We start from the raw sequence: 11197 nt of genomic DNA, 5'->3' as shown, positions 1-11197 counted from the left end.
CACCATGACACCTCAGCATGATCCCAAATTCCCAATACTCTTAATCTCAGGGGCTCTTGTACGTGATCCCAAGAGATCCATACTAATGGCATGTCCGAAGGCCTCCTTTACCATGACTGACACCATACTAATGGCATGACATCTTGACCAAGAGACCCAAACTCTAATTGAATAGAGTAGGGATGTATTGTACCTAGCAAAAAATTAAAAGATAAAAATTTAGAGTCAATCTCACTTCCTCACTATCTTATCCAATAAACTCAACGAAAATTAAACCAAACGAAAATGGGATTTTCGAAATAACCAACAAACAACACCTTATCGATGAAACTTAAAAAAGTGGGATGAAATAGAATTTTCAAAATTTAATTTAAGAAAAAAGAAAAGAAAAATATTTTCTTAAAATGAAAAAACAGCCCGGCCTATAACGCTGTGCGGCTTAAAGCCTAGTCAGCCCTAATCTTCGCCTTTCTCCCTTACTCTCGAACAGAGTATCAGTCTTCTCTCTTTCAATCGCCGCAAGACACCTTTACGCTTATCTCTCTTCTCCTCCGATCGGCGCTCCGCTACGAAGCTCAGACCGGAGCTTCCTTCCGTCGACTCCGGTAAGACTTTTACTCCTCTTCAACCACCACACACAGAATCGCTTTATGTATTTTCAGTTCCATTCGTTTTGCTTCGTTCGCTTTATGTATTTTCAGTTCCATTCGTTTTGCTTCGTTCGCTGTTTACTGAATCTTCACGCAGTTGAATTGAATCTGAAATCTGTTTAGTCAGGGAAAAACGAACGGAATAAATCATTTCCAATCTGTTTATTGAGTTAGCGAAACCATTTCGATTTGCCCTAGGGTTTATCTAGATTTGTAAAATTGGGGACGAATATGCAACTCGTTTATCCGAAACCAAATATAACTATACTTATATTGTAAACATTTGGCTGTTTTTATCTCGTATTGATAGGGTAGCTCTGTTACTTACGTTAAGGCCCTTTTTATTTATGTGATGAATGCAGATTCTTGTGAATTTTGTTTGAGAAAGGATGGCGTCTCGATTTTGGACCCAGGTATTTGTTCTTTACTTAATTGAATAATTTTTTTTAAGTCGTAAATGTTTGCCTAATTTGGATGGGATTTTGAAAATGATTTTGTCTTGATTTATGTTTTCTGTTTTTCTTTTTCTCGTGTTATTGTAGAATGGAAGCGATTCCGAAGATGAGGAGAGTGAGTATGGAGATGGAGAGATCGAGAATACAGGAGGTGACAATGCCAATGAACCGGTTTCAAACCGATATCTGGAGGTTAATGCAAGTGATAGTGATGAGTCTGATGGGGCAAAGCGCGTTGTTAAATCTGCCAAAGACAAGCGGTTTGATGAACTGTCTGCAACTGTTCACCAGATGAAGAATGCCATGAATATCAATGACTGGGTTAGCTTGCAGGAGAGCTTTGACAAGATAAACAAGCAGCTTGAGAAGGTCATGCGCGTTACAGAGTCTGTGAAAGTACCTGTTCTGTACATTAAGGCACTTGTAATGTTGGAGGACTTTTTGGGTCAGGCTTTGGCAAACAAGGATGCAAAAAAGAAGATGAGTAGTAGTAATGCCAAGGCCTTGAACTCAATGAAGCAGAAACTGAAGAAGAATAATAAGCAGTATGAGGATTTGATTAATAAGGAAAGGGAGAATCCTGAGCAGAGTGAGGACGAAAAGAGTGCAGAAGAGGAGTCGGATGATGAGGAAGTAACAGATTCTGAAATTGATCCTACTGAAGTTGTACCTTCAGGTTCTGATTCTGATGATGAGGTGGATATAGACGATGGTGGGGATAACCAAACTGAGGAGGGCTGGCAGAAGCAGATGAGCAAGAAAGATAAACTCATGGATAAGCAATTCATGAAGGATCCTAGTGAGATCACGTGGGATACAGTGAACAAGAAATTTAAGGAGGTGGTGGCTGCTCGTGGAAGGAAGGGAACTGGGAGGTTTGAGCAGGTTGAGCAACTTACCTTCTTGACCAAGGTTGCGAAGACCCCTGCACAGAAGCTGGAGATCTTCTTCAGCGTTGTTTCTGCTCAGTTTGATGTGAATCCTGGTCTCAACGGTCACATGCCAATAAATGTATGGAAGAAGTGTGTGCAGAATATGCAAGTTATACTTGATATTCTTGTGCAGTACCCCAACATTACAGTTGATGATATGGTGGAGCCTGATGAGAATGAATCCCAGAAAGGACCAGATTATGATGGGACCATTAGGGTCTGGGGAAACTTGGTAGCCTTTTTAGAGAGGATAGATACTGAGTTCTTCAAGAGCTTGCAGTGCATTGATCCTCACACTCGTGAGTACATTGAAAGACTTAGGGATGAGCCTATGTTCTTGGTTCTTGCTCAAAATGTTCAAGAATATTTAGAACGAGTCAAGGATTTCAAAGCTGCTGCAAAGGTAGCCCTAAGGCGTGTTGAACTTATCTATTATAAGCCACAAGAAGTTTATGATGCCATGAGAAAATTGGCTGAGCAGACAGGAGAAGATGGTGAAGGCCTGGAGCCTAAACCGGAGGAAACTCGTGGTCCATCTGCATTTATTGTAGTGCCTGAGCTTGTTCCCCGCAAACCTACCTTTTCAGAGAGTAGCAGGACCATGATGGATATTCTGGTTTCCCTCATTTACAAGTATGGGGATGAGAGGACTAAAGCTCGTGCAATGCTATGTGATATCTATCACCATGCTCTGCTGGATGAGTTTTCCACTTCCCGTGACTTGCTGCTAATGAGTCACCTGCAGGATAACATTCAGCATATGGACATCTCGACCCAGATACTTTATAATAGAGCCATGGCACAACTTGGTCTCTGTGCATTTCGGCTTGGATTGATCACTGAAGGACATAGCTGCCTTTCTGAACTATATTCTGGTGGAAGAGTAAAGGAGTTGCTTGCACAAGGTGTCTCACAAAGTAGATATCATGAGAAAACTCCAGAACAGGTGCGTAGTGCTTGTGATGTTTTTCCATGCTAGGAAAAGAGTTTACTAGAGTTGGGTTTCTTTACATGTCTGAAGTAAGTGTGCACTAATTGTTCATGTAGATACTTGATCAAAATTCCACAAGTAGATACACATTTTGTTATCTTAGTACTAGCTGATGGCTCTTTAAATAAAAAAGTACTAGCTGATGGTTGTTGAAGTGTTGGTCTTATATGTTGTGGATTTGTATCTGCACCCTGCATTAAGATATTGTAAGTATCTAGCATGTTATTTTATTAGGAAGGTGTACTATTATTGGCCTAAGGATAACTTTGAAATGCATTCAAATTCACATTAAGAATGAATAATTAATTTCACGTTAAAGGTTAGACTATATGATGGGTAAGTATCTCTGACATTGTTCATGCAAAGGATTGCATATTGCATTGTCTGTGTGCATTAGTTTTGTGTGTGGCTAACCAGTCCAGACTTGCATAATACAGCGATGGTCCATGTTAGTGTCTTTGCAATGATTTAGGTTCCTAAGTTATAAATTTATGCTGATAGAATCATCGTCTTCACAAATACGTCTATGAGTTTCTTTATCCTGTCAGTTGTATCTTTGATTGCTGGATGAACCCTGTGTGTAACAATTGTGAATTGCTGAGGCATCACCTTTAAGATCATGAGAGTAACCAATTGTATTTCAGAGAGCAAATTGGTGAAATAGGTCAGTTGAGCGAAACAGATAAATTACATCATGAAAAGTGGAAACTATGTAGTTCAGCATGGCTTTACCAATGCTGCAGTGGGTTTTTTTTTGTAGAGGAGTGTTTAATGCATCTTAGATTAATGGCTTTTTCCCCCCTCTGAGGTAGTACTACATTGATATCATTTCTGTAATTATAAAATTGTAATCATTATTTCTTTCTCTCATTTTCAGGAAAGGTTGGAGAGGAGACGACAAATGCCTTACCATATGCACATTAACCCTGAGCTCTTGGAGGCAGTGCATCTGATATGTGCCATGCTGCTGGAAGTGCCTAACATGGCAGCTAACATCTTTGATGCAAAGCGAAGATTGATTAGTAAGACATTCAGGCGGTTGCTTGAGATTAGTGAGAAGCAAACTTTCACAGGGCCCCCTGAAAATGTCAGGGACCATGTAATGGCAGCAACCAGGGCCCTTGTCAAGGGTGACTTCCAAAAGGCTTTTGATGTCATCAATTCTCTTGATGTTTGGAAGCTTCTGAAGAATCGTGAGAATGTTCTAGAGATGCTCAAGTGTAAGATCAAGGAAGAGGCTCTGAGGACCTACCTCTTTACCTTTTCCTCGTCCTATAAGACTCTTAGCTTGGAACAAGTTGCCATGATGTTTGACCTTTCAGAGGCGCAGACTCATAGCATTGTGAGCAAGATGATGATCAACGAAGAGCTCCTTGCAAGCTGGGACCAACCAACACGTTGCATTGTTTTCCATGACGTAGCCCACAGTAGGTTGCAGGCCTTAGCTTTCCAGTTGACTGAGAAGTTGTCAATCCTTGCAGAAAGCAATGAAAGAGCTACAGAAGCAAGGATAGGTGGCGGTGGATTAGATCTGCCTCAAAAGCGTAGAGACAACCAGGACTATGCTGCTGGGGGTGGTGGCAGATGGCAAGACAACAATCTGTCTTTCAATCAAAGGCAAGGAGGTGGCTCTGGGCGTACAGGATATAACAGCGGAGGGAGACAATATGGCCAAGCTGCTGGAGGCGGGTATTCTAGAGACCGCACAGGTCAGTCCAGGGGAACTGGTCAGAACAGTCGATATCAAGATGCTGCATATGCTGGCTCTGGGAGGACTGGCTATCAGACAGCTGCAAGGGGATCTCAGGATACTTCATCTCGCATGGTCAATCTACATAGGGGGCTTCGCGCCTAAGGAGACAGAGTTATCCGCATTTTGATCAGAGAGTATATCTGTTTTGTTTCTGTTGTCAATTGAATTTGCCCTTAAGAAAACTAGTCTTTAGTTTTTGATCGTTTTAGACGCCCAAGTTTTGGACCCAAGTAAACTTTGGGAGTTGGAAATTTGTATGCTAATTTACTATGGCCATGGAGCATGCAGAAATTTTCTTGGTTATTTGTTTCATAAGTTGCTTGCATGTTTATCCTGTTGGTTTGTACTGGATTAGATGGATGCATCATTTCAGGCTTTCAGCACTTTAACCTTTTACCACGGATACTAGTTTTGTTCTCAACACTTGAAGAGGTGCACATTGTTTTGATATATATAAATAGTGGATGGTCATAATCAGATCCTATATGCCCAAGCCTTGCTTTGGGATGAGAAGAGTTGAGAGTCGGGTGTTTTGTCCTAATGGATAACACTGAAATTTCCATGCAAGTATTTGTGTAATTGTGTCCATAATTCGTGTTCACTGTCCAACTCAATAGAATGCATGATTTCTATTTTCTAGTGGCACTTCCAAATACGTTGGTGTTATGAAATATAAACACTTTGTAACACCGCCACAGGTCGATTACAACTTCTTGCAACTCCTGCTTAGTGTCAGTGTTGTTGGCCGCCCTCAGGCCTTTAGGCAGTCATCAGCATTTATCTTTACTAAAATTGTTAGAAGTTTCAAGTTCAAATGCTGATGGGTGGGGTGGTAAGGCTTTGGTCTCATATATAAGAGGTCAGGAGTTCGAGCCCCATCAAGGGTGGGGTTAAAAAAAAAAAAAAAAAGGTTCAAATGCTATTTTTTAATTAAAAAAAATTAAAAATAAAAAAAGGTTCAAATGCTATTTTTTAATTAAAAAAAATTAAAAATAAAGTATTATTCGTAATTTAAATTTCGAGTGATCACACAAGTGGGCGGGTGAAATATATTTTTAACATATGCTGTTGAGATTTGGCCAAGAGAAAATACATTTCCAACTTGACAACAATCTTCTTTGTTCTTATCCGGATCCAATTTTTCACCGGAAGTTCCTGTTCGAATCGCCGATCAAATTTGAACCCTAACCATGTCCGGCAACCTCGGCTGCGTGATCGTCGCCGTTGACGGCAGTGAGGAGAGCATGAGCGCCTTGACCTGGGCTCTCGACAACCTCAAGCTCCGATCCTCCTCTCCTCCCGACTCCACCTCCGCCGGCCACTTCGTCGTCCTCCACGTCCAATCTCCGCCTTCAATCGCCGTTGGCCTCACTCCCGCCGCCATCCCCTTCGGTGGCCCCAGTTAAGTTTCCCCCCCCCCCCCCCCCCCCCCCCCAATCACCATCTTCAATTATCGTTCGCAGTTGACTCGATTGAACTGACGAGTAAATTGGTTCAGGCGATTTGGAGGTGCCGGCGTTCACGGCGGCGATCGAGGCCCACCTGAAGCGGATCACGGAGGCCATTCTAGCACACGCTTTGAAGATTTGCTCCGAAAAGAAGGTTAGAGTTTATAATGGGCTTAAAAGTGCTTTGTTGATGTTGGAGGAGTTTAGTTTTGTTCTTTTGTGAAAAAGAAAAAAATTAAATTGGTGGGTTTTTGGGAATAATAGGTGAATGTGAAAACCCAAGTCGTAGTTGGGGATCCGAAGGAGAAGATTTGTGAAGCTGTTGAGAATTTGCATGCTGACTTACTTGTCATGGGCTCCAGAGCTATTGGCCCTCTTAAAAGGTAGTTTCGGTATTTTTGTATGTTCTAAAATTTGAGTTGGACTAAAACTTTGGGGCCAGAATGTTTTCCTAGGGTCATATGCTTGTGTGCTTTCAAATGTGAGTTGTTTTCTCTAAGCCATTATTACCTATAAGTTCGGAACTTTAGTGGGAAGCTTTGCGTTCAAATCTTAAACGGTGGACTGAAAATGGGGACACACATTGTGATTCTCAATTAAGGAACTAAGATAAGATTTGCATGAGGAATTTAACTGATGCTCGAAGCTGGCAGTCAGTCAATTCTAGGAGATGAAAGGGAAATATTAGACTAAGGAGAGAAGATTGGAATGCCCCAGAAACTTATAATATCTAAACTTTCTATGGAAATACAAAAGAGAAGAACATATGGACTTGATAGAAGTAGCGTGAGTGTAAGAATTCCTATAAGTAGAGGTCACTTAGCGATAAAAAGGTACTCCAAGAAACAAATCCTTCTCCTGTCCTACTGATAGAATAGAAGTATGATTCAAGTCTAGTCCAGTCCAGTTTGCTAAACATGAGCATTTAATTTGTACACAGGATGTTTCTTGGAAGTGTGAGCAACTATTGCGCTAACCATGCACAATGCCCCGTGATCATTTCCAAGGCAAAGGGCGCCGCGTCATAAGGAAAGGTATCCATTTCAGTGGTCATTACTGTTTCCCCAACCTCCAGCAGCATTTTTTATTCTCATTTTTCTTCCTTTGGCATTACTTTCTAATTAATTGTTTTCGTTGGAATGTCTCATCCTGTTTTATATTGATTGAAATTTTTTGTTGCAATCCAAGTCTCTTGCTTCATTGTTGATGGACTCAGCGTGAGGGAACATGGTTCTGCTCTTGAGTCTCTCGATCTCACATTTTCTTTGTTATCCAAATTCCAACAAGCATCTGGTCAGTTTTAAGTTTCCACATTTTTGGCCTATCAGTCTGATCATTCTCAGCGATAGATACTGCTTTGACTATTTCATTCTCCAGTGTCCCAGAGCACTTATATTCTGATGGAACATGCTATTAGATCAAAATGAACTATTCCTTCATTTGAACTTCAGCACATGGTGGATTACCTACCCTATGTTTTTCATGAGTAGCTAGGTAGTAGATGCCAGACAGAAGCCAATCCATCAAGATGGATTGGTTTAAAAGGGTTGATGGATTTATCTAGCTCAGAATCTGTAAGCTAAAATAGCATGGACTTTGACTGCATATCTCTTTGGCCATTTGATTTCTGAGGGTTTTGTTTAGACTCAGAACCTATGCTTTTCCTGAGCTATTAGTCTATGACGCATGTAGTGTCTTGTAATCAAAGCTACATGCATCAGTGGTCACCCTAGCTAATTTACTTGAATACTGATCACCCTTGCATCAAGAGGGGAGCTTGACACTGCTGGGGTAATCGGATAATGGCACTTTGATGGTTCTTAATTTGTGGCATTCGGCATACACAGATAGAATTAAGGATCCATGACAACTCTTAGAGTAAGATATGAATGAAGAAGTTGATTGTGGATGCTTTTTCATCTTTCCAATTGGTCCACATATCCTGAATAATATATGGTGTTCCCTAGACCTCTAACTTGGATATTTGATATAAGCCGTTAGAAAGGTCTTTGGTGTTTTATTCTTTGATGGCCAAGTTGAAACTTGAAATTCTTCATTCAATTTAAAATTTTTCCCTTGTTCTGGTAACCTATGAAAAGCTTTTTTGGTGTTTAATTTCCTCTACGAGTCTACATAATAAATTTCCGAGCGACACATCTTCAAAGTGTGAGACACAACCTTTTGCCATGAAGCAGCAATGCCTCTGTACAGGCCTCCACATGTCCAACACCGGTGTCTTGATTTTTACATTATTACCAATATCTTTTTCGTTATCATTTGTTTCCAGTTCGATTTTACTAGTAGCAAGCCAAATACATAGACATGCTTATTTGCTTACACAAGATGATGCTAGTATGCCCGTGTCTTGGTTCTTGTGTACTGTTTGTAAACCTGGGATTAAGTGAAAGATACACCCAATGCTGCTCTGCTTTCATTTCTCAGAACAAGCTTTCATCATAAAGATGCATAGAAGTTTGAATGTTTCTTATGAGGTTCGGTTACATGATAATTTGGGTGTATTAGACCAAATTTCAGTTTTTGTTCTATTACTCTTGCATGCTTTTCTTGCGTTTTGATATGGTGATGAGCTATTCAAAAACACTGGTTCATTTGTAGTTCCATTCTGAGGACGTTCAGGCCTTTGAATGCTTCATGTGAGCTGCTAAGGAACTAGTACTGAGGCAATGAATTATATTTTTGAATCAGGATTCAGGATTATGTAATCTGTGTAAATCCCGTACAATCTTCTTCTTTTTTCATACTATCAATTTGTAGAGGGAGTTGGTGCTAAGGTCAAATAGGCAGAAATTTGATATATGTAGGCTGTGTTTTTGATGTACTTTACATTCTCAAAGAATTTGCATAGAGTGCTCTTGCATGATAGTGGGTTTTAGTTAGGGCCTCTTGAAATATGAAGCACAATGAAATAGCTCTCTTTGGATAAATTATAAGCAGAAAACAGAACAGAAAAGATTTTGTGAACGAACGAAGAACTTCTGAAATGGTTTACTACCACTTACTGCTACTGTGTTAAAATATATTGGATTTTCACACAGTGTGAGAAATGTTTTCATTACTTCCTTTGGATATGAAGCACAATGAAATAGCTCTCTTTGGATAAATTATAAGCAGAAAACAGAACAGAAAAGATTTTGTGAACGAACGAAGAACTTCTGAAATGGTTTACTACCACTTACTGCTACTGTGTTAAAATATATTGGATTTTCACACACTGTGAGAAATGTTTTCATTACTTCCTTTTGTTAATCAAAATATGTTTATTACTTTATCAACTATATCATGTGCTTCGTAATAGTTTTCTTTAGCATATTCTTTGTGTGTGTTTGGCTAGTTATCTGTGTGCTTCTGGAAGTTCCTATCCTACTTTAAGACATGTTCCCTGCTAGCAACTAGTTGCCTGATCGATATGTTTTTTTCATCTGTTATGCAGCATCTTTTGCAGTTTCTGATAATATCCCAATCGTTGACTTAAATTTGGAAATTATATATAATCAATGGAAATCTTCTGTTTATTTGTGCTTTAGCAGGGAATCTATATCTCTTGCGCTACTGCTCAGCAAGATCATCGGCAAAAGACTGCATCTGGATCTTCTTAGTAAACATTGCTTCTGGATCTACTGTGTAGGACCATCTTTTTATACTATGTAATATTTAGAAGAAGGTACAAATACAATTGTTTTCTTTTGGTGGAGAAAAGTACTGTGGATATGAACTGTAAATATATGAATACTGTGCATTTAAGTTGTTTGATTCTATTGTATTAACAATAGAATGGTCCAAGACAATTGATTCTTGACCTACAGTCTTTTACCATCTTTCTACATCCTGTAAATCGGAAGAAATTACTATAAGATTGTTTTGTTCGTTGGAGAAAAATGCTGTGAATATGTTACATCAATGTCTATGAGGTCATGGGTTCAACTGGTCCTGAGAGCGAACTGGAAGATGCTGTGGATATGAATACCGTGCAGAGTAGTAATAGAGATAGAGCGCTTCTGGTATGTTTTAGAGTTGCCTTTCTTAAGACATTATTTTCATCCATTAATAATGGAACGTGCTCGGGAGCATGATCCAGGCAATAAAATTGGAATGCATTATTTTTTACACAATACTTGCTATTCACGCTTTCACAAAGTCATTTTGCATTTCCTTTCATGGGAGTGGGGAGGTCAGAGGACAATCATATTTTTCTGCTCGCTTACTAGCTTTCGATTGCAGTTCTCTGCACCGCAGGTGCAAGGCCCCAACCAAAACTACTTGCATCTTTTCATTTCTTCTACCACTTGCAAAGTGCCTTACTAGCTACAATCGATTACTCATGGCCTATGCACGACACCATGACACAACTCGAACCAGATAGTAAATTAGCATCCGATTTTGACATGATAAACACCAGTATAATATACAGTAGAGTTTTTATATTTTTGCTTTTATCTAGTATTACTGAATCATTGTATAACATTAGGCTGATTTTCAGTTGACTACATATGTACGTTGATTCGAACACCCCTGTTGTTAAATTGGTCCAACTTTTTGTTGACATACTCTATCACCCCTATGTGCATTCACAGCTATACAAGCATCTTCCTTGTACCTAGCACCTTGCACCTTGCACCACACAAGTGAGGCTCTTTTTAGATAAGTTCTACAGAAAGATCACATGAGTACCTGCATATCATAAATTCTAGATTCTCTTTAACAAGTGAGTCAACTTTCTACTGATAATAGAGTACTTGTAGTCGCTTAGAACATCCAAATCATTCTGCATTTATTTTGAAAATATTACAACATCCCTGAGGCATTGGTCCACTAGTAAGTGGAACATAGTGATTTAGAAATATTGTGCTGTTACTTTACCAGTTTTCTATTATCTTTTTTGGTCTGGCTTGTAAGGCAATTTTATGTTCTGCTGCAGAAACAAACGAGTTCGTTTATATGATATGCCAT

At 39.5% G+C, this 11197-nt stretch overlaps 2 protein-coding genes across 3 annotated transcripts; both read left to right on the top strand.

Annotated features, from left to right (window-relative positions):
• The first annotated feature begins 443 nt into the window (after positions 1-443).
• LOC133742060 (eukaryotic translation initiation factor 3 subunit C-like) lies at positions 444-5096 on the top strand. Its single transcript, XM_062169754.1, has 4 exons — positions 444-605; positions 1013-1063; positions 1193-2983; positions 3906-5096. The coding sequence occupies exons 2-4, from the start codon at positions 1040-1042 to the stop codon at positions 4881-4883; spliced, it is 2793 nt and encodes a 930-aa protein (XP_062025738.1). The 5' UTR covers positions 444-605; positions 1013-1039; the 3' UTR covers positions 4884-5096.
• Positions 5097-5808: 712 nt separating this feature from the next.
• Positions 5809-10052, top strand: LOC133746501 (universal stress protein PHOS34). Of its 2 annotated transcripts, none has more exons than XM_062174672.1 (5): positions 5809-6182; positions 6280-6383; positions 6494-6612; positions 7170-7263; positions 9775-10052. In XM_062174672.1, exons 1-4 carry the CDS (start codon positions 5972-5974, stop codon positions 7255-7257), a joined length of 522 nt encoding a protein of 173 aa, XP_062030656.1. In that variant the 5' UTR covers positions 5809-5971; the 3' UTR covers positions 7258-7263; positions 9775-10052. The 2 variants fall into 2 exon arrangements, with proteins under 2 accessions (XP_062030656.1, XP_062030655.1); XM_062174671.1 differs by having other exon boundaries at positions 5810-6182; positions 9778-10052.
• Positions 10053-11197: the final 1145 nt, after the last annotated feature.

Source organism: Rosa rugosa, chromosome 4 (genome assembly GCF_958449725.1).
Source record: "Rosa rugosa chromosome 4, drRosRugo1.1, whole genome shotgun sequence".
Classification (NCBI taxonomy): Eukaryota; Viridiplantae; Streptophyta; class Magnoliopsida; order Rosales; family Rosaceae; genus Rosa; species Rosa rugosa.
Note: the sequence above shows the minus strand (reverse complement) of the source record. Positions and strands in the feature narration are given on the sequence as shown.